This window comes from Ixodes scapularis, unplaced genomic scaffold (genome assembly GCF_016920785.2).
Source record: "Ixodes scapularis isolate PalLabHiFi unplaced genomic scaffold, ASM1692078v2 PGA_scaffold2__306_contigs__length_199485367, whole genome shotgun sequence".
NCBI classification, from domain to species: Eukaryota; Metazoa; Arthropoda; class Arachnida; order Ixodida; family Ixodidae; genus Ixodes; species Ixodes scapularis.
In genome coordinates, this window is record NW_024609857.1 from 59,418,126 (window position 1) to 59,441,828 (window position 23,703).

Genomic DNA, 23,703 nt, shown 5'->3' on the forward strand with positions numbered 1-23,703 from the left:
GGATGGCCGTCAGTGTTGCGAATATTTACGCTCCAATAAAACATACAGGTCGAGGCAAACAACCCTCTGTCAAAGCAGATCCTGGCCAAACTGCGTCGGTCATAGCTGAAAAATAGTAGGAGTAACTATGGCTTTTTTTTTTTCTTCTAAAATTGCTCGCAATACTGCAGCACAGAAAAGTAGGTACATCATTTCAAGAGGCTGTTTGAAAACTCACCTCCACGCTGAGAACATTTGTGATCTTGCAATAAGTACTGGGCGATTATCAGAAGCATCTGCGTTTGAACTTTGAACTTAGTGTCAACCTGAAACGTACGGTAGTGTGCGTGCAACAGTGCACTGTTACACTTACAAAGAGCCAAATTTACCGATTTGTACCGCAGAATCAATAAATTTGTAGAACTGTTTCATATACACTCACATGTATATGAAACAGTTCTAAAGCATGTAATAAAACAGTTCTAAAGGATGTCATTTAACCTTTGGCAAATGCTGCAGGCAAAGTCATGAAGCTTAGTAGTAACAATCACCCAAAATACTGGCTTTCAACCATCTGCAATGTTGCAGACAATAAAACTGTAGTAAATACTAATAATAATAATAAACTATACGCACTATCACGGTGCCGAGAAGGCCCGGAATATTTCGAACTGTATATGACAATATAAAAAAAAAAAAAAAAAGAAACACGATGCAAGCCTACTTACAGATGTAAAACATGCCAGCTTGCTGTAAGTTCATGTAAGACCACGCGGCTTTAAATTAAGATGTTTCTTCAGGACTGGTACACGCACCTGAACATTTAGTGTGCTATTTTCAGCTTAGTTGTTGTTGCAGAGGACGTGAACATTTTAGTCTTTGGAAACCAAAACTTACCAGTGTTCCGGCCAAATGCAAGACGACTGCACATGAGCACGCGACAGAGCAGCTTCATACATGACTAGAAATAAAGCAAAATGTCACTATTTTAGTGCTGCCTCTCAGCTGTGTCGCACGACGGACGTGCTCATAAGCCGCCTCTCTCGGTATATGTGCCCACTTCTCGCCTGCGAACCGCGCCTGGCTTTCTTTCTTGAAATTGACGACCTCATCGCATAGTGGAAGGGCCGAAACACTGTCATTGCTCAACATAAGATCATGTAGGATAATGTGACCGTGAAATATCTCCAAGCAAAAGAAAATCGTAGTTACATTCTCTACGCATGGCACCTTTTTCAGTTTCCTGCACAGCATGCGTTCCACTACAAATGTGAATGAAAACAAAATAACGCCACCCAAGATGTACAGCCTTCAGAAATAAGTCAACAGTGTTCAAGAAAAGCTAATAAATACACCGAGAAGCACCGTTCATTTCTTGCAAAAGGCGGAAGCACCACATTGCAGGATTTCAGACTCCGTGGTTCTTCTAGTTCAATTGGTGTGCCCTCAGCTTTTACCCTTTTACTTTATGATTATGATGGTAGCTCAGTTTTGGCGATTGAAAGTTATGCTTGAACTGCCGAGATTATCGTGCTAAAATCCATATGAAGAAAAAAAAAAAAATATATATATATATATATATATATATATATATATATATATATATATATATATATATAAATCGGTGCTTTACATTTTTTTTATTGATACCCAATTACTGTAATTTCACGTCCAAATCCACAACACACTGCCTGCTAAACCGAAACCGATGGCGCTAGCGATGGTCATGGCTGTGGATCAGTCAGCCTCAGGACTTTGCGGCAAACGCCACAGTGAGGCCTACATTAAAGGGGTAGTGAAACGAAATTTTAGCGCCGATCTTGTTGCATAAATATGGGCTAGGGACAGGCACCACCTCGGAAATATAAATATTGCGCTGTAAAACACAGGAGAACTAATTTTAAACATAATTAAACGATTTCAAATTCTCATCTGGTGGATGGGGGGAAGTTCTCGTGACATCACTTGTGCCAAAATAGCAGCGCCGTTCTGCGACAATACGGCGTGCCGGCAGAATTCGCCTAGGCCTGAACGCGTTCGCAAAGCCTTGGCGGAGAAAGCCAAAGCGTAGTTGGCCACAGTGAGCTCGTTCTCGTTGCGGCTCTTTGCACGACACGGCCCGAGCATGCTTCTGGCACGGCCGGTATTAGTTGCTGCGAATCGCGAGCTGCAAGCCGACGTTAAAAAGGATATGTTTGAACTACGAGGGTGTCAGCAAGAGCCACGCAAATGCCAAATACCTGTTCACACTCGGAGCGGACACGCGCGTTTGATCGAAGTGCTGGATTCGCTCTGTTAGACCGCGTTTCGGTAAGCGCTTCTGGACCGATCTTTTACGATTGCAACTCGATACTGACATGACACTCGGCAAAGAAAGGTTAGACCGACATCGCGTAGCTCCCACGAACTGCTATAGCTCGACACTGACGTAGCGTCGAGTCAGAATAAAAATGGCATACTAATAACAGAGTGTACATACCGAGTTGCCAAGGTAATCCGTATGGCGTTTATTTGAGCTCTATATCACACAAAACAAGGAGATAGAATCAATGAGAGTCCCTTTTCGACGACAGCGTTCGTCACCGCTGTCTCGGAAAACAAGGAGATCGAGATGACAAGGGGAAAATATTGACCTCTGAAATTTAGTTCAGGGATCAAACTACTCATCCGGATAAGGGTCCACAAGGGTCGCGCGGGCATATTCCATTCAGCCGGCCAGCCGGTCATGGACAGACGGTATTGGCCAAGGACCGCCGGAGCAACGGTGCGCCGAGTCGATGTTGCTGCTAGGCTTACTATATTCTGCCGAGCTCGCTCGGTCGGCAGAATCGTGGCTGTTGTAGCTCTTCTCGTGTGTTTGTGGATCCTGCGTTCTTGATCGTGGTCTGTTTTAAGTACTCCTTCTTTTTTTCTTGCTGGTTGAAGTCGGGTCGCACGAGAAGAGCACGAAGAAAAATAAATGTCCGTTGGTGGCCGATACCAAGTAACTGAGCGACGCTGTCGGCCTTGTTGATTTGATCGTAAAAAGTGCGTAAGACAGCTTCGGAGCTGTCGTAGGATTCTGTCGTAACCTGCGCAAAGGTTACGACCATTTCGTTTCGAGAGCACGGGTTTTCTCTCAAATTTGTCGTACGCACTTTTTTCGTCGTGAATTCGCTTTGAGAATCCGGCCTCAGAGCTGGTTTTGTCAGTGCTGCCGTGGTTGCCGACTTGCCGTGGTCCCGTGGTGCAGCGTGCGTGCAGCCCTTGCACATCTCAAACGGCCACGTTGTCACAGGTCGTAAATCGTCGACGCGCCACCAAGTGGCAACGCTCGTAACCACAACATTCACGCCGTAGCCTTTCCCGACCGGCACAAGTGACGTCACGAATGCGCCCAATATCCCAAGACGCATCGCGCTCTCCGATGGCCGATTTTTGAGCGCGCGCCCAATCGGGCCCATCAGGGTGAAAAATATAGCCATCCGTTCAAAATACAAACGCGCGATTATGATTTATGAATATCATTGATCATATTGAACCTATTTCTGACCATAATAGGTGTATTTCAAGTTTCGCTTCAGTATCCCTTTAAGCGCGATCCAAACCAACGCTTCTTTTTGCGCCTCTAGGTCGTGCGGCTGCGGATGTGACGCATTTCGTGGCGTTTTTGCTGTTTCCGGGCGCGCTTTCTGAGTCAGAACCGTGCGCTTTGGTTTGGACGGGCGAAACTTCGGCACGAGCGCACAAGCAAAGTGCAACTGCGCCAGACGGCGAGAGAAAGAGAGAGAGAGAGAGATCGCGTTGTCATGTTGGAAGAGAATAAAAGGGGGGGGGGGGGGGGGGGAGGAGAGGGCAGCCAGACGGCGAGAAACGCGGAGCCGGAACTAGCTTGCCCTCCACCGATTGGCCGGGACACAGGAGCGCCCTACTACGTCACCGCGCGTTTTTGTGCGCGTTGAGAAAGAAGTTGAAATCAACCAACTTTCTTGTGCGCGCCCGGAAGGAGCGAAGAAGCGGCGCGACGTCACGAAAATACGTCACATCCGCAGCCGCACAACCTACAGGCGCAAAAAGAAGCGTTGGTTTGGATCGCGCTTTAGCGTCCACGCGAGTAGTGCGGCTACAATGTAGAATGACGCCACGACCACGGCCGCTCAACTTGTCCCCCACACTGAGGAATTGAGCGGCTGTGACACAACGAATACGAACATAAAAAACGTATGCAGTGAGAGCACGTGAACTGATGCACTTAAAGTGACCATGAATTGTACTTTTGCCCAAATAAGTTTTACATTAAACCTTCAATACTCACTGAACGCCGAACATGCTTCCGTTTTCGTTTCGGTTTATTCGCGAAAAATTATTGAAATATCTAGTTTTTCTTCCTCTCCACCTCACCGCAAAAGATGCCGCGTCGTAATTTTGACGGTCGTGATGTGCTCTGTCACCGGAACCGGAAGTTCTCTCGGTAGTGGGAGAATGGGAGCCTTAGCGGCGAGCTGGCGGTGTGACGGTAGGTTTTACTTTTACCACAGGGTTTCACTGTAGTGATGGCGCCGATGCCACCGACATATTTTCTGAATTGGCGCCTCTCATCACCGCGATAGCCATGGACACATCGCAGTTGAGCGAAATTCAACAAAAATATGTTGCGCTACAGCGAAAGCGTGGGAGTGGTCGTATACGGCGGTACGCCTGTTATAAAATGCGACGAGTCTTCCGACGAAGACTTCAGTTCCTGGTCGGAACCGGACGACAACGAGTGGCAACTCCAATGTACGGAATGTTACGAGCATACACGTGTGACCTTAGACCTGGGGTCCCTCAAACAAATGAGCTTGCACAAAGTGCTTCGACGTGGTTCCTCGAGTGGCAAGCGGTGAAACTGCAGCAGTTTCTTTTCAAGCTCCGGACTGCACAAACTGTAATTCGGGCACTTGCAACGAGCGCGTTAGTTACGACTTGGTCCGTTGTGACCGGAGCGACCGGAACAACCGCCCTGCGCCGTGCGTACACACTCCTGCAATCACTGCAAGAAGCACAGCAGGTCGTCAGCACGACAGCCACTTCTCCGCCGCCGTCAGCCGTTTGTGCGGTGTCTCTAAAAAGAAGGGGACGTGTTGTCGAGTTTTCTGTCGGCTCAAGCATTATTAACTTTTGTCAAGACAGGCTCTCAGGGCAGAGTGGATGAAAAAAGAAAAGAAAAAGCTGCAGCATGCCGTCTTGGACGATCACGTCTTTAATACACGACTTTACTGATAGTACAAATCTTAGCTCTTCTACGATTGCAAAAGACAATGTAATCTTAGCAGAGATATACCAACGTAGAAATATGATTTCGTGATCACATAGACGTTGCGATCGTTGAGGAGTGCTAACACTAATCACCTCTCCCGGTTGATGAAAACCCGTCAAAATTCGCATCCTTCATGCACGCCTTTAAATACAGTACGCACCAGTAATACCTTGAACTTGAGCACACGCATGGAATGCGCGAAATAAGAAATCCGGGTGATGTTCAAGGTCACAAATGCTAAGAAAGCACCACTGTAGTCGAAGTAAACAAAAGACGACGGCGCGAGCGTTTCTGCTGTCTCGAGAACGCCGCCACAACATCGCCGCACGAGTAGATGGATTTTCCCTTCTAGGACGTGCTGGGTTATCATCGCGGCACACGACGAGAATTCAGTCAAGGAGAGCGCTCTACGCGGAACGATGAGCTTCCACCATGCCGACTACGTCGACGATCACCACGGACGCCATGCTTTTCAGCCGATAGGCGGCTATGCGCAGGAGCAGTGCTGTACACGAGTCTAAAAAAGGAACGAAAGCTCGTTCCTCGTTCCTTCTGATTTTTGGAACGCTTTCCCGTTACAAGTTCCATCTGTGAGAAAGGAACTCATTCCCGTTACCGTCAAAAAAATGGAACGTATCGTTACATATACGTTACATTTGTATTTTTCTGATTACCATATTAAGTTATATCAAGCAAAGTCAATATTTTTTTTTGGGATCTATCCCACAGGGGTGGAAGCGCTGCGCCAATTGCGCCACCCTGCGCCAATTCACTTCCCTGCGCCAGCCTGCTCCTAAACGCCAATTTCAACTTTTTTTTTTTTTTTTAAATTTTGCGGAAAACGGTTGGTTACGGGCCACCATGAGGTGTGTACTTTTGCTTAGGTGTCACTGCGGGTGACTCGTACCAACTCGACTGGGGCTCCGAACCATGTCTAACCTCAGGGCGAGGCGTCGATTTTAGTTCATCGAGAGTGCGATGTCGTTTTTTACTACAAAGAGTTTATATACGAACACATCGGTTTGGTTTCGGGCATAGTTGGTTGGCGCGGTTGGAGCGCGCATGCAGTTGCCTGTGGTCCCGATTTGCCGTGATCGTGGGAGTTGGTGCCTCGGCACCGGTGGGCTACCTTGGCCATTAACATGAGCAGAAGTAAGTGGTCTTTACTAGCTTTACCTGTTATTTGGTAGCCTACCATATTTGGACGCTTAGCCGTGAAGAATCGCGAGCACAGGCACATGCGTTCTCGAGCTCAATTTGTCTTGTCAAAACGAAACCAAAACCATCATTGTGTGCGCGAATGTGCACGCTGTCGTGTGTTGTCTACCGCCGTCAAACCACTGGCGAAAACAATACCCGCGATCTTAAGCGAGTTGGTTAATTGGCAGTGCTACACACTTTTTTTGTTTCTTTCCTTTAGCGTGGAGGAGTGGGGGTTACATCAGAAATGCCGTACAACACTCCCGCGCTGCCGATTCCTGTCAAGAACGCACCTTAACTTGCTATAGCCACTCTACTCGTATAAGTTTCTGGTTGGGGGGGGGGGGGGGGGGGGGGTAGGGTAGGGTAGAGAGAAGTTGGTGGGCTTTTTGTCACGTAAGAAGGGAGCCTGCCCCGCAGGGATCAGCGCCTGATCAGCTACATCTCATTTTCAGTCTCGTTCAAACTGTCTTCTCTTAAAGCACTTCTACTGAGTGCACAAGAACTCATAAGCAAGGGTGAGGCAGTTAAGGACATGGACAAGGTGGGGAGTGGACACCTCCTGCTAAGAGATGTGAACTCTAAACTGCCCAAAGTACTCGAGCGCATAAAAGAAATTGACTCTGCTCTTCAAACTGTGAAAAAAAAGGTGAACTTCAGTTGTATCTAAATTACACAGATTCAGCTTAGTCACAACCCTTTTTTTTTAACATGGAGCCTGTGGGCTCTTCTAGTCAGTGTTTATGCTGCAAATGTATTAGTGGCTGTGATATTTTTAAGACAATATATTTTTCCATCCAAAGTAATTAGATATAGCTTTGTATGTTAACTTGGGTGTAGGGATTACTGTATTTTATGAACAGGGATTAAGAACATTTGTATTTAATGAAAACAGGTCAGCAAGGACTGCTTTATTCTGAAACATGTTGTGGTACCTTAGTTTTTTTTTTATGGAGACACGCAATGCACAGCATTTTATGGAGTACATAAGGTTGCGTTGCTCTTCTAGTCGATGCTTAAAGCTGCATATGTACGAGTGACTGTGGTAGTCTAAAGATATAAAATACACATTTTATTTTGCATCTGAATTTTTGTCATATGTCAGTAGCCTTGTATTTTGTTACTAAACTTGATATAGGGCTTTTTAAGTAGTGATTGAACATGTGTATTCTTTATTAAACAAAAAGTGTAGTCAGCGAAGGTAGTTTATCTGACACCTTGCAGTGGTTTAGTTTTCTGGATACATGTTTACAATTGGTCTATTAAGTAGACGGTTTTGTACTGGCGTGGCTCAAGTTAGGCTTTTATTGTCGGGGCCTCCCATATAAAGTCTATCATGACTCTGCCTGCTGCCGGAATGGTTCTCAAAGCCTTTCCTTTGCATAAATTGCCAATATTCCATATTTCAATGCAATAGAAATAGAAAAATGTGTATGTATGTTGCTTGAAAATTATTCTGGGATGTGCATGCATATATTTTTGCTACATTTTCACATTTAGAAACAACAAATCACTTTTAGACATTTGTTTGACCTCCGTGACCTGCTCCAAAACCTACTTCTACGGCTACAAAACTTATTTTTGCTGCTCCCGAGCTGCTCTAAAGCGAGCGTTTTACTGCTCCAAAACTGCTCCAAAGTGGGACTTTTGCTGCTCCCAGCCCTGATACAAAAGGCTCTAGCCCGCTTCCACCCCTGATCCCATCAAATGGCAACGTACGAATTTGAATGCCGCGATGGAAGGGCACCAGGAGAAGAAAACAAGCGGAAGCAGGGTTTTATTTCTTGATATATTCACCTTTAAAAATCTCAGCTTTTATTCATATTCATGTTTGTGGTGGGCGATTCAGACGAGCCAAATGTACTGTTATCCCACATTGCACGAACGTTTTACTACAACCTCACACGTTTCGATCTAACAAAGTCTCTTGTTCGAACTGGACTACAGTTGCTTCCCAATGCTGCTTTCCGCAAGACGAGCAAGTGAAGAAGAGGGTAGCGCTTTTGGAAGGTCAGTCTTGAAAACTACAAGTCCTCCTTCGTTGAAGGTTAGATTCGTTGTTCAGTTTGAAGGTGGGGGACAAGGGGAAAAGGAATAAAGGTTAAGGTTTGGTTATGTTGGTAGGGATACAAGGGTGCATTCGCTGTCTGGTAACCTGGTCTTTTCTTGTAACTGTAGTTCTCTTTGTGGAAGTTCAGTGATGGCTGTAGTCGGCCTTAGATTTCTGGGTGTATGAGGATTCGTGTGAGCGAAGAAAGTAGCTGAGTTTGAAACGTCCCTCTTTCTGTTTTTGCTTTTTTTTTTTTTTTGCTTCAGCTGAAAGTTTTGCTTTTTGTACCGCAACCTCGGGCACTGAAAATAAGGCAATGTCCACTAGCCCTCCTGCACCCGACTGTTACCAAGCGAGGACCGCATAAAATATTCCCTACGATAAGTAACCAAAAATTTAACAAGATCCTGCTCTTCGTAAAGATATTATTTTTATACTTTCAGAATTTCCCTTTTTTAAATAAGATAAAGATTACCCACTGGATAAAAAAGAGGAACGTCGTTCCTTTTTCCGTTCCAGTAAAAATGTAACGTGTTCCCGTTCCAGTTACAACGTTTTCCGTTCCAGTTACAACGTTCCAGTTACAATGTTTTCCGTTCCAGTAAAAATGTAACGTGTTCCCGTTCCGTTCCGTTCCAGTCGATGCAAAATGGAACGGCAGCGTTCCTTCGTTCCTCGTAAAAGGAACGCGTTCCACGAAAACGAAGCAAGAGAGAGATAAGACTGCTCCTGCGCAATGTTGTACGGAACGGCGTTCCAGGAACGCCGTTCCGTACAACACTGCGCAGAAGCAGTCTTATCTCTCTCTTGCTTCGTTTACCACACGATAGATGGCGCATGGCTCCGAGCATTATAAAATTCGGCAATTTCCGTCACATCGCTGATTATGCTGCAAAATCTGAGCCAGAATATTTGTTAACAACACTTTGAAGAAACATTCGCCGGTTATATACTGTTTATGATCGCGGTGCTGGTGAGGAGGCTCTTATCCAATAGGCGACGTGGATTTGGCTGACGTGCATTGGCACCGCGGATGAATCGCAGTGAAAAGGCAGATAGCTTTTGAAGGAAAGAAGGCATAAAAGAGTCCGCTTTTCTTTTGAAAGTTCTATAGCGAAACATTTTTTGGCTGTCTACTTTTGTGTTTTGGTTTTCTTTTCACACCTTTTACGACGTATGGTGGATGAAATTCGATTTAAAACTCGTTTCATGGTGCCTTTAAAACGCATTAAAAAATCTGTTCTTTTTTTTTTTTTTTGGAATGGGCGGTTATGAATTTGTGCACGTATATTCCATGTCCTGATCGCAGCCACTCCGGGGCGTTTCTTGGATAGTCCTTCCTGAGAGGTCCGTGGGGAAGTCTGGTGCACATCAGCTTCGGGACGTGGAACGCCCGCACATTTTTTGAAATGTCCCCTGGACGTTCGGTGTTGTCTGGGTTACCGCCAACAGCGATACAAACGTGGTTGAACCATAGCCGCCTGACTGAACGAGTCGCTTCGCGGGAACTACCCTATATTTATTCATGTCTCCTCCGGCACACGCCGTCAGCACTCGACACTACGAAGGGGGGATCGGTGGCCGAGTGGGCTGAAGCGCACACCCAGCTTGACGCGCGTGGAGCGAAAGCTCGCGCTGCAGAGCCCAGGGATCCTGGGTTCGAGCCCCACCCCTGCCCGTTTCGATCTGGATGAGCATCGTACCGGCGTGCAGTCGTGTATCACTACTGCGTGGTGCACGTTAAAGACCCAGGCTAGCGGTTGTACTGCACTGGCTAAATTGCTCATCTACAGCGTGTGACTCGTCCGCAACATTAATGGCAGACCAACTACACGCTGTATAAATATCCCCACAACCCCAATTATTATTATTATTATTCGACACCACGAAGGGCTACATAGGGAGTGTCTTTAGGTCAATTCAATGTTTATTTGAGGAAGTGAATAATTTGTTCTTATATTCTATGACCGGCTACCCTAAACTCAAAAGAATGTATAGAATGTGTGATAGATGAATTACAATGTTAAAATCTGTGCACAATGAATAAGGCATTCCCTTATACATATGTAGCGGTCAAACGATGACCATAGGCATGTTCGGCGCTCCAAGGCACGTCACAGTGATGCATCACCGGGTGACATGTGCGCGGCGTGGCCCATATCCCGTGTCCGGTACGCGCCACGCCGCGCACGTCACCCGGTGACGCATCACTGTGACGTGTCCTAGATCGTCACATATGCCTATGGTTATCGCTTGACCGCTACACCTAGAAAGAGCGACTCCACTCTGAGACAGAAATTCGTTTGTTATTTGACCGCTGGGCACACTGCAACAAATAGTGGAACCACGCTTAGTTTTACCTTTGTTTGGCGCACAGCGAAGGTTGCGAACGCGAGAATCAAAACCTTGAAAGGCACTGTGCGTTCTCGCTCGTGAAATGTAACATGTTTTGTTTATTTATTTACCTGTTTTATCGCTTCGTGTTTCTTTTCATTGCAGGTGTCTCAGCCCACGGTCAAAGTACTTCTACGAGCCCTGCCCCTTCTCCGCTTCCGGTGAGTTTCGGCGGAGATTTTAGTGCACTCGGTCCTGCTCAAGCGAGTGCCGTCTTCCACACAGCAGATGATCCTTACACGTTCCTCTGGTGGAATCAGAAGCGCACATATGTTTCCCCGTTCGCCAGTGGCGGACAGTGCAGCGCCCTTTTCCGCTATTTGTATATCAACCGTATATCAACCGTATATCAACTATACGGTATATCAACTATATCGGTTGATATCAACCGTATATCAACTATACGGTATATCAACCGTATATCAACTATACGTATATCAACTATACGTATATCAACCGTATATCAACCGTATATCATCAACCGTATATCAACTATACGGTTGATGGCCTTCTCCAGTACTTGACTGATAGGCCGTTCCGGAAACTAAAATGAAATGGAATAGACGGTTTATTGGTGCCTCGAACAAGCGGTCGCGCTCCGGCGTGGTTTGCAGGTGAAGACCCTGCTAGAGGCGGGTGCCGAGTCCGCTCAGCTCGAGGAAGCTAAGGACCGATCGTAACAGCTTGGGCCTTCTATCAGAGTGCCCCCGTCGGCTTTGTCCAGGATTCGAGGTCTCCGGGCCGGTCTTAGGAGACGATGTCTTCCTGCAGGCACGCTTGCGAGGAGTATCGTGTGCCTTACATTCTCACAGGCTGAGACGAAGCTTAGGCGGGACGGACTCATCACAGTATACGGGCATCGTGGGTCGGGCGGCACGTAGTCGAGTCCTGTCTTGCTTTGGCGTTCTCCCACAATTGCAACAGGTGAGGCGTCGTCGCGCCGCCGGTGCGGACGCGTCTCAGCAGAACCGTCTGGTATCTTTTGAAACTATTGGGATTGGGGTCGGGTTCCTGTTCGAGGCAGGACTTGAGCTGCTCGGCCCGTGTCCTTCGGATGTGTCGAAGTGGGGCTTCGGGATCGTGCTTTTCCCGGTCTTCATCGAAGCTTTCGTCGTTACTGACTCGTGGTATGGTGTTTTTTTTTACAAGAGTGGGTCGTGTCTTGATAGTCCGTGAACACATAGATCTTTTTGCGTGGGTCCTCAGTCTCCAGGACGTCCATGAGCGCCGCTCGGGCGGCTTGAACTTCGGCCTGCTCTAGTGAGCGAGGTCTGGCGGGATCCTTCTTGTTTCGCCACCCATAACGTGGAAGGCGATGGCGGATCGAACGAGTTTTGTTGACGCGTCAATGTAGATGATGAGGGCTTACGCGTGTCCTCGGGAAGTGTCTCCACTCTTCTGGAGTGCTTCTTGGCAAATTTTCCTCTCCGTTCCTCGAGCTTGAGTGCCATGTTCTTAGGAAAAAGAGTCGACTGCGCGACATCGATCAGTTCCCACGGCGGCTGCGAGTTCGGGATGTGTAGATCGTGGTTTGGCCCGTGAGTTTTGTAAGGGCCCTACCCCGTGGCGTTTATTCGAATCTCGCTGGTGAATTTCAACTTGTTCGGCGAGGTTGTCACGAAAGTCGGAAAATGTAACGCGTTCGCGCACTTCCTCGAGCTTGGTATGTCTGGGCAGGCCGGCAACTGCCCGTAGCGTCGTTGAGCAACGAGTCCAGCTTGTCCCAGTGGCGTTAAATGAGGCGATAGAGTCGTAGTCCGTACATTACCTTCGAAATTAAGGCCGAGTGTACCAGGAGCTTTTCCACTCTCTCGCCCGCACCGAGCGTCCGGTGCGCGATGCGTCGGACGAGTTGAAGGTCCTTTTTCCGCGACTTTGTGGCGATTTGGAGCCATTGATTGGGGTTGTTGCTGCTCTCTCAAGAAGGACGCCAAGCCCTTTAATCTCGTTGGCCCTGTCGGTTGATGTTTAGTCGAAAGTTACGCGTGCGGTTCTCGTTCTGGTTTCCCCTGCCAAAGATCATATACTGTTTTTATTTTTATTATTACTTTTTTTTTTTTTTCAGGCGACGGGCGAAGCCTGACCTCCCTGAGGTCGTTCTCAATGACTCGCGAGGCCCTTCTGTAGGACGATCTGTCGTGTTGAGAGGGTTCATTCTCTGGCCCTCACAGTGATGTTGTCGGCGTACGCGGTGAAGTACAGACCTTCGACTTTACGTAGTTTTCACAGAAGCGGCGCCATCGCCAGATTAAACGGGACCGGCGACCGGACTCTTTAAAATGCCAACGCCATTGGGGCGTGTAGAGCTGGTGTTACGGCCGACCCTGACGGCGTACCTCCTCTCCTGGCTACAGTAGTGAGTTTTAGTATTGCGTATAGGAGCAAACACAAGCACTGCGTGTTAGCGTTGCGTGCTCCACGCTGCGCATGCGTGTCGTCGCCATGAGCCAATCCAAAACGCAGTTTGGGTTCCCGCACACGCGCAGTGTGGAACCTTCAACTCTAACGCAAACGCAGAGTGCCTGCGTTTTGCTCCTATGCGCAATACCAAAATTCGCTAATACGAAAGAGAAAAATAATTTTCCGCTAGGATATGATGGCTGTAGCAGTGGGTGTGGCCGGCGACCAGCTGTCATGAAAACAATGACTTCGTCGCTCGTTATTTTTAATTTTTTTTTTAATCTGCGTTTTTTTTTTTTTTTTTTTTTTTGACACGGATAAGATGTCTTTGCCTGCAAGCTGACGAAGTCTAATTGCGTCATATGTAGCAAAACTGAAGGAGAAATGGAGATGAGAGCTTGCGGTGACGTCCGAGTACCGAACTCTGGCGTAGTGGAGGATCTACGCCGGAAAAAAGAGTGCCGCCTGCTCCTCGTGCAGGATGTGGTGTTCGAGCGTCAGACTCCGCGCTAGGAGCACACGTCGCTCTTGTTCGCTCTGATTGGAGGGAGACGGTGAGTAGAGAGACAAAGGCAGGGAGCCTTTCCCTCTAACACTAATCATTCCAATCAGAGGTCGGCGCTTTGACGCCCATTGCACGCTCTCATCTGCTTCTCTCCGTATGGGCAAGGTGGGCCTAAGGTTTCAATCGAAACGTTCGGTGGTCATAATATATTCGTCGGAGCGTACCTTCACTGATTTTGCGCGTAGGGCTCCAAAGTGTCATTTTATTTTTATTTTATTAAACATATAAATAAAAGAGGTATCTTCGTCTCTCTCGTCGGTGCGAGTGCGCCGATCGTTGGGGTTCTCTCTCTTTCTCCGGGTGTCCTCCTCCCTCCTGCTTGGCGGTGGCTCGCTCGGCCGCTCTGCTCCTTGCTTTTTTTTTCCTTTGTGGCGTGTAGTGCGGCGAAGCGTGGCTTCAAGGGTGGCACCTGTGGCCTCGACTGCTGGCGCCACCTCTCGAGTCGGAAGAGCAACAGCGCGCGTTGCCTTCCCTCTTTCTCTTCCGCTGACCCTTCACGTCTGGTGACCTGCGGCGTCAAAAAAGGAAAATAAAAAGGGAGGGGGGTATCAATATTATTTAACCGCTTTGTAAACAAAACGGGGGAGGAAAAGCTCGCTCGCCCCTTCACCACCACCACCGCCGTCGGCCCCCCTCTGTTGGCGGCGACTTGTCTTTGTGGGGCGCCACGCTCTCCTGTGCCAAGATAAAGTAGAACTCTTGACTACTTTTCGCACCACAGTTGTATATGTGCATGTATGCATGTATGTATGTACGTGTGTGTGTGCGTGCGCGCGCGCGCGCGCGCTCGCGCCAGGGTGTGGGGGGGGGGGGGGGGGGAGGGGGTTACGACGGGAACAAGTAGGAATGACCCCCAGCATGGTACGATGACGTCACCTGCAATCCGTGTAGCTGTCACGTAGCCAGGGGGGGGGGGGGGTGCATAGGGCCGGCCCCCCCCGCCCCCCCCCCCCCCCCGAAATCTTCCATTTTGCTGGGACCTACTCTCCCTCCTCCCCCTCATACAGCACTTTGTCATGCCCCCCCCCCCCCCCCCGAAACAAAATCCTGGCTACGTGCCTGCCGTGTAACCTCTTACCGCTCATTCACACTGGAAGCGTATCCGCGTTCGCGAAGCGGTTGCGAACGCGGATCCGCTTCCAGTGTGAATGAGCGGTTAGTGTCCAAGATTTGGGGAAAGTAACCGTTGCACGTGCAAACAGCTTAAACGTTCAAGCGTCCTTCCGTCGGCAAATGATTCCGAAGACGAGGGGAGTCGGATCGCGTAGAGACACGCGTGGGGGGCGAAAGCGGTGCCGGCCCCGTGGCCCCGGTAAAGGGGACTTTCGGACGGTTATCGGCTGGCACGGGCTGGCGTACGCGGAAGTCCAACCACCACCTCGAGTCGGGGTTTCTCGGTTTCCGTGTCTACCGATCAGACGACAAGAGCAGTACGCTGTCGGTTATTGCTTCCCCGGGTGGGGTGGTGGCTTTTCAACCGAGATAGCTCGCTAGCTGAAGCTGGGCGTCGATTAAAAAGAATGAACCCGATTAATGGTCACCCTTTATTCGTTTAATTAATCGGTTTCGGTAATTCCCATGCATTTAAATATATATATATATATATATATATATATATACACATACATACATACATACAGAGAGAGAAAGAGGGGAAAAGGACAATTTTTTTTTTTCTTTTTTCCTTTGGTGAATATGTGATAAACGGCGCAATGTACAGTTTCGCATTTTAAATCAATCTTGATGCGTAGTCAAAAAGAGTCAACAGACACACAGACTCACAAAAATATTACCTTATCCGCAGAGGCAAAGAGGTTCGTTGGTATACTCCGGCAATTAATTGTTCACAATACTTTCTGCTGCGATAAACGGACACTGGCACGACCTTCAAGTGATTGGAATACGTGTAACCTTCTCCACCTTGTCTGGAGTTACAAATCTCACCCCTACGGTTTACTTTAGATCAAAACTTCCCCTAAAGCTTGCCTTCATACAGGTATACTCGTCCACGTCCGCGTAGGGAAAGCGTTGCATTTTTACTTTTTTTGTTTGTTCGTCAAAATTTAACCGATACACCGTTTAAACAAATTTATCGCGATTAAAGCATTACTCGATTAATTTATAGGTCAATCGATCAAAAGCCCATCCCCACGTCGCTATTGATTCAGACCAAACATCGCGCATTCGAATGAGGGAAGTACGCGTGGGCAAAAATGTACATCCACCTGCGTTCGGGAAATCGGTGGACGACAAACCCTCCTCCTCCTCCCCTCCTCATCCTCCATACCCTCCCTTCCGTACCCTCCCCTCCTCTTCAAGACTTGGGCTCTAATTTCGCATTACAGAGATTTGTAAACGTCTCAAGTTTTCAGACTGCTTTTGTTGAATTTATTAGTATGCGAGCTTACGTTTTCCTTGGCCTTTGGTGCAAATAAATGCAAATTTTTTTTTTTTACGCTATTGTGGCTTCTTTTCCTTTCCCACAATAAAGGCGTGGAGCCGCGGCGTATTCTTAAACAGATAAATAAATAAATGTGCGCCATTTACTGACGCGAAACAACCCAAGGAAGTGGCGACGCGTTTAGAGCGAGCGAATAATTTTGTTCAGCGGGTGATTCACTTCCAATCTGAGCGACTTTCTCTTGTCAGTCAAAGGGCATTGGCTTATACGTTCCGTTTTCCTTTTTCTTTTATAAATGCTTTTATCGAGGCAATACAAGCTCGATGTTTACCACCGAACTCGACACAAATATGAAACCCAAAAGCGCGCAACTCCTCGAGCGAGTACTTTTTTATTATTTATTGTTATTCAACGGGCGACATTTCCTGCATTACTGGAGCACCAAAAAGTGTTAAAGCAGTACAGTATCGTGTTTTTTATGCGTGTGTGTGTGTTTTTTTTTTTCCGTTTCATGTTTTCAATCTTTTTCACGCGCATGAGTTGGTACATCTGTTATCTTTTGTCCTTTATCTTGGAGAAATTGGGCGGATATGAGCCGCCTATCGTGGCAGCAGGGGGACTCTGATGTGTGTTTTCGAGAGTCAAATCACCGCGCGCGCGCAGCTCGCCGATCCTTTGCCAAGCGAGACTGGCTCCTCGAGACAATGGAGAAAAGAACGCGAAAGATGAAGAGGCAGCTGGCAACGGTGGAAGTACACGCACGACAGGTCGGGCGGGTCGCTCCTTTGAAACGCGGAAGAGAGTTTCCCGCCGCATATACTCTAAAAGCTCGCCCGTCAATCGAGACGACGCCGGGCACAGCTTCGACCTACCCTCTTAACCCCCGTCCTGTGTGTTTGGATGGCTCCGCTCAAGCAACGGCGGCTGGCGCGCGAGAGGGCTGCCGTTGGGTTGCGCCCAGGCCTCGTGTCCCTGCGTATATATCTTTGTGTGCGTAGATATATCCAGTGACGTCTGATGTCTAGGTATAGTATATATACGACAAGAGAGTGTGTTGATTTCTTCAGAGTGGGGTCGGTGACCCGAAGACTGCGCGCTTATTCGACCGTCTCGTGACATTCCATTTGCTCAATTGTTTACTGTACAAAAAAAAAAAAAAAAAGTTTTTGGAGATGTGTATGCAGATAGGGGCACTTTCACTTCTGCTCGCCGCGCGTGACACAGCGTGGTTCGTTTTCCGTGGCACGAACTGGAATCTAGCAAAAAAGACTATTGGGCGAGTTGGAAGTTACGACGAACTGGAATAGCCGATTTGTTTTAACCGGACTTGATGAATTATCGTATCGGGTTGTTCCTGATTAAAGCACACACTTCACGCGCTTAGTTCGTCTCAGAGGTATGATCGATCCAGGTCGATTTTGAGGACTGCTAGGTGCTGTGAATTTAGTTGCGATGGGTTTATCTGCCGTGAATACTTCCACGAACTGGGTGCCGCTCGAAGATCTGCAATCTTAGCTGTAGATCATACCTCACAGCTTCCAGAAGATGTACTTTGGAGTTTTTCCCATAAGCCTCGGGTGTACCCTCTGTGCTTTCTTTTAATGGATATTATCGACTTCGCGATAACTATTCCTGCTTACACCTCTGTCGAAATCAGAACTACTTGCGCATCAAAAGCGTATACTCTTCCACGTCCATCACTCAGATGTCCAGCATTGTCGTGAAAACAGGAGAAAGACAAACAAAAACGCTTGCAGACTCTAGTTTTCTTCTGTACTGGGTTCACTGATTTCTTTTTTTTCTCTCCGTTTAATTCATGATATATGTTGTTATGCAGATGGCGTCTTATGTTTAGTCGGTGACAGGTCAAGGGATGAAGTGGAAGCTCCTCCCACCTCTTTCCACTTTAGTAGTGCGAACGCTGGAGAGAGGGCGACCTCCTCTCCACCGTTCGCTCCGCTGAAGTGGAAAGGGGTGGGAGGAGCTTCCACTTCGTTGCTTTCGTAGCGCCATGTATGTTTCTTTCTGCGGTCAGTGGGGCTCCGCGCTATCTTTTCGTGCGGTGTTGTGGCGAAACTTTCTCGAGATGAGAGAGGCTGCGTGTACTGGAGAAGTTGCGTGCGTGCGGGCGAGAGGTTTGTTGACGGGTCAGATGCGTCGTCGTTTGACTCGGAGTCGATTGGCCTTTCTTCGCGGTCCTCTTTTCATAAGTGGCGCTCCGAGAACCGGTTTCGATGTGGGAGGCTGCTTTGCACAAGCGGGGAGGCGTCTCTACGTTGGTACGGTTGCTCGTTATGAAGAAGAGCAAAGAAGCTTTTAAATCAGTTTCTTTCGGTGGTGGTTACCAAAATACTTGCGATTTTAAAGGTTGAGACGTTTCGCAAGCAATCAATGGCCAAGTATTTTTTTTTTGTGTTTATATTCTCAATTTCCATATTAGTTGGGTAAATTGTTCTGTCAGTTTGAATCACACGATTTATTTTGAAGGTCACGTATTTGTGAAGTTTTTATTTTGGATTGGTTTTGTGTATCACTATAAATCAACCAATTGGCGAAATGTAAAAGATGCCAATTGATTCTGTCCTTGCTATTTGCTTACTATTGTCCACTGTATAAACATCCGCTCAATTCCTCCCCCCACACACACACACTCACTCCTGCCGCCACACTGGTTTAGCCACGTTTCCTTGCCTCTTTCTGTCTTTCAGGCGTTTTATTTGTTTCAACTCATCCGGGGCTAGGGCCACTTAAATGTTAAATGAATGTGCTTTGTATACAGACCCTTCTTTCGGTTGTATATTAGAGTGCAAGTAAGAATGAAATTTGAATGCACAGACTGATGAGCTCTTTTGATAACTTTAATAGCATTAATCTAATAATGATATAAAAAGTGAACCTTGGCGCAACAAAAGAAGAAGAATAAAAGTAGGGATCGGCGGCTTGGTGTGTTATTATTACTCGGGGACAGCTCTTCGTGGTAATGCAGTCAAAGGTACGGGCACGCGTGCCCTCTCCCATTTTGAGTGCCGATCAAAGCCGTCAAAGCTGCGCGCGCACCCTTCCTCTCCCGGCCCTCCTCGTTTCGATCTGGACGAGCACCGTACCGGCGTGCGGTTGTGTATCGCTACTGCCTGATGCACGTTAAAGATCCCAGTCTAGCAGGTCAACTGCACTGGCTAAATTTCTCACTTATAGCGTTAACCCGTGTCGCCACACCTCGAAGGCAGACCGACTTTACGCTTTCTAAATACCAACTAGCCCAAACTTCTACTTTAGTAAACACAAACGTCTCATTTGTTTGTTTGAGACGTTTTTCGGCCAGTTGAAGAAAATGGTGCTTTTCTGTGCTCGCTCCTCGTGTCTTTTCATTATACGTATATGTGAAGACAGGCAACAAAAAATGCATGCGAGCTGGTGAATGACACCCATGGATTGTAAATCCGAGATTGGTGAATGACATCTACAGTAAATCTGGTGTATATAAGGCGATGTTTGTGGAATAAACTTCAAAACCATGTTTAACACTTCGTTGTTCTGCCCGCGCTTTTTTTGTTTTTGTTTTTGTTTTGGGTTTACTAGGACGTGTATGTGAAACTTAAAGAGATCAATATAAAAAATGTGTGCTACTATGTCGACCAAAACGAGGAGGAAAAAAAGAAGCCTGGATCGATGATATCGGATGATCGACGGCAGATAAGTGAACACGCGAGCGGCTTCTCTTATCCCTCATTCCTTGAAGTCTGAGATCAACGAAAGAAGACGGCCATGACGTTATCAGGTTCGTTAAACCTGCGCGAGGCGGTCCGCTCTTCAAACCCCAAAACGAAACTATGCCTTACATATAGGTTTAAAAAACTTTAAATGCATCTTTTTTTTTTTCTCTCTCTTTTTTTATCGGTGCATTGTTTGTTGAATTGTTAGAAGAGCTCCACCAAACTTCAGATCGTTTGCTTTAAATGGGTCGAAAGCAGCCAAGGAGAAATGCCAAACATTTTTTTTTACTCCCACTAAATTATTTACTCTTTTTTTGTTTTTGTCTTTTTTTTTTGTTTGTTTGTTTTATATTCCAGCACGGACATTGGTCGGTGGTCGCGCTATGCAAATGATGTTTTTTTTTTTTTCATACTGTCTTGTAAGTAGGTCTTTGGAGTAAATGATTCGCTAAATGGTAATTGTAAAATAGCTGTTCTTGTAAAAATATCACTGTGTTTGGGTGCAGGAAGCTGCATTGTACTGGCGCGCGTTCGTGTATTCGCTAGGGTGAGGCCTTATAGCAGGGGTCTCGAAAACGTGCGGCCTACGCTACGAGTCCCAGTTCCTATGTTACGAGCGTTAGAAATGGCATGCGCCATCGCCATTTAATCTCCCCGATTCATTTTCGTTCGAAAAGTAGCTCTGCTCTTTTAACGTATCAGATTGTTTTTACTAATCTCTGTTCATTTGCTCTTTGTTTCGCTTCAATTTTTGCTTCCCAGTTTTTTGTAGTGTGCAACAATTCGGCTTATAGGCTGTGAGAGTGAACTCTTTGTCGACGGATGCATCTTTTCTGCGCAAACTCTCGATCGGCAGGAGCAACTGCCGTAGATAAAGGTACGAGCCCGGGATTCTCGCCTTCAAAAAATATCACCATTAAAAAAATTATTTTTTCAGAGTGTTGTAATAAAAATCGTCAGGAAAGCAAGAACTGAGAAATTAACTGATTGCTTATTAAAGTAATGTTGAGCATGGCTAATTACCGAGTAAATTATGAGCAACGGGAACGACAGCGTACTTGCACTCTTGTTATATTAAAAATGCCAGCACGATGGCGGGGCTGTGTCATTTTAATTCTTGTTACCACATCAGGTCAGGGCGGCAAGGCCCGAAAGTAGTCATGTAAAAAGATCAAATTTATAGATGTCACTGGCAGAACTGAGTTTACAAAAATCATAGGGCAAGAGGTCTCTTCTCTTTTAAATCTCTTAAACTTCCCCCCTTCCTCCCCCCTTCTCTAACGTTGGCCCTCGGTCTTTCCAACGTGGGCTATCTGATCCCCACACTCAAAGGAGTTTGAGACCCCTGCCTCATAGTAAGACCGGAAGAGTATTAATCGTACTACTTTTCCGCTGTATGAACATCCACTCAACTGCCCCCCCCCCCCCCCCCCCCTTTTTTTTTAACCACGTTTGCTTGCCCCTTTTTCCCCTTCACAGTCGGCAAAGAGAAACGTTCGCTTTTGCGAAAGGATCTCTTGCACGCCGGCGTTTTATTAGTTTCGGCTCATCCGTGGTTAGGGGCACTACCTTTTAGGTACGCACATAGAGAAGGGGCGATAAGCCTTGCGAGCCATTGACCTCAAACGCGAGTTGATATGTTGTTTATCTTGCAACGACGCGCCGCACTAGAAAGAGGAAAGAGTGTTCGACGACGAGGAATAACAACAGGCAAGGAAACTAACGATCAGCATTTACGTGAGCCTTACACGACGGTCGCACGACACCCGGATAGCAATATACAAGCGGAGAACGCGAAGACGAAAAGAGACCCAAATCGACGCGCGCCGCTCCTCGCTCATTTTTTTATTATTTCTTTTTTTATTTCTTTAAGCCCATTGCTTGCGGCACTTTGTAATGACTGGATAAACGACGCGAACTCGGAAGTGTCGCATTCCAGTCGCGTTTTTTTGTTGTCCCGGCAGAAGGAGCCTAGCGGTGCCGTGCGACATTGCGAGTCAAGAAGCAACAACAACAACAACCGCGTTTGAGCGCCCGTCTGCTTTAAATGTGCGAACGACGCTTCCCACATTCCATGTTCCCTCGGAAACGGTCTTGTTTCTTGTTCCTCTTGAAGTGTCCAAGCATGGAATCGCCTAGTGCATTTCCTCCAGTAGCTTTGTTCACTAGCCTCCCCCTTCTTCCTGCCCCCTCCCCCTTTTTTTTTACCTTTTGTTTTTGTCACTATCTTCGTGTTGTTTCCGTTTTGAAACCGAGAGTGTTGTGAAGATGATTCTGACGGTCCAACCATCTTCAAGCGCCGCTGAATGTTCGCTTCGGGTTTGTTGCCTGCTCCGGAAGCGATGGGAAGAAGATCACGTTTGGGGGGCACTGGAGAAGTCTTCGGTTCTTCACATATATTTTTGTACGCTATATTTGTTTATTTGGTTTTCTCCCGAAGATAGCGGCAAGCGCTTGCTCTTTTTGGTTGGACACTTGTAGTGCCGACACGTGGATAAATTCCTTGGTTGTAATTTTTTTATTGCTGTTTTTTTTTTGTATGGGACAATAAAGGAAGGACGGAACCAATTTCTAGCATCAGTGCTTTTGGGCGATTCCGAGGCTCGGGAAAATATTGAACGAACCGTATGATCTGGACTCGGTATAGTCCGGAGATTATTTTATTCGTTTCGGTGGCCCGTTGCCTTACAGGTCAACAATGTAGGCTATGCGACGATACTGTTGGCGCGAACACGACATCGGCACTTTCTCGCATTTTTCTTGGAAAGGGTATTTGCAGGAACTCAATTTTACCGGTTAAGTTAGTGACCCAAATGAACACTGCCCACCAGAAATTTTAACAACCTTTAAATTCCAAAAAAAAACAAACGATTTTTTATGTTGTTTTTAACGGAACTCCTTACCTGTGCGTATTAGAGTGCCTTCATGGAGGCGCCCTAGTGCGTATGTGCGCACGCGCATCTGTGTCTGTGTGCGTTTATGTGTATGTGCCCGAACGAAAAATCCATCAATGTAACCCTGTTTGGCAGTCAATGTTTTCTAATGGACCGCTGACTGTGCCTGACTGTACGTCAAGCATCTCTGATTGGCCAACAAGTTACTCTGACCGACAGTCAAACTCCAGTCAGACTCCACTTGTCGGCTTTCTGATGGTTTCCTGGTGGCAGTCGGCCGCCGCGAAATGCCATCAAGATGTCTTGGTGGCGATTCTGGTTGTACATCGATTGTCTCTGACTGTACGTCAAAAAGCTTTGACGTGCAGACAGACGTACGGTCAAAGGACGTAAAGTTCGTTCGGATACCACTATTTCGTCAAATCTATGAATACGAAAAATAATCTATGCGCAAGAAAACGATTTCTGGACGTGAGCCCATAAAACCGCGGATGTTAGAGATATGACACGCAGCCGACCGACAGCCTTGATCAGAAGCCCGCCGAAACGCCGCCGAACACGCCACTTCGCTTCGCCCGTAGAGGCTTCGCCGCTTCGCCGAGCTTTCATGAACGATCGCCCTCGACTCGTTTTGTTTGCCCGCTTGCTCCAACCTGTCGATCCTGCCCGGGCTCTACAATGTCTTATGTTTTAGTATAATTTCTACTCGACAAGACCCAGCCTGTTGTGAGTTCCGACGATGTAAGGGACTTTAGCGGTGTAGTTGAAGACGACAAGGTGTACCAGGTCTACTGGACCGGAGACGTGCGAACAAAAGGATCGTTCTACG

General features: G+C 47.1%; 1 protein-coding gene across 2 annotated transcripts in view; it reads left to right on the top strand.

The window, feature by feature from the left end:
• Positions 1-23,703, top strand: part of LOC8043697 — a 288,228-nt gene that overhangs the window by 109,912 nt on the left and 154,613 nt on the right. For both annotated transcript variants that reach the window (XM_040505222.2, XM_029987475.2), the window contains exon 5: positions 11,007-11,062. In XM_040505222.2, coding sequence (XP_040361156.1) covers positions 11,007-11,062 — 56 coding nt within the window. The remainder of the gene's footprint in view (positions 1-11,006; positions 11,063-23,703) is intronic.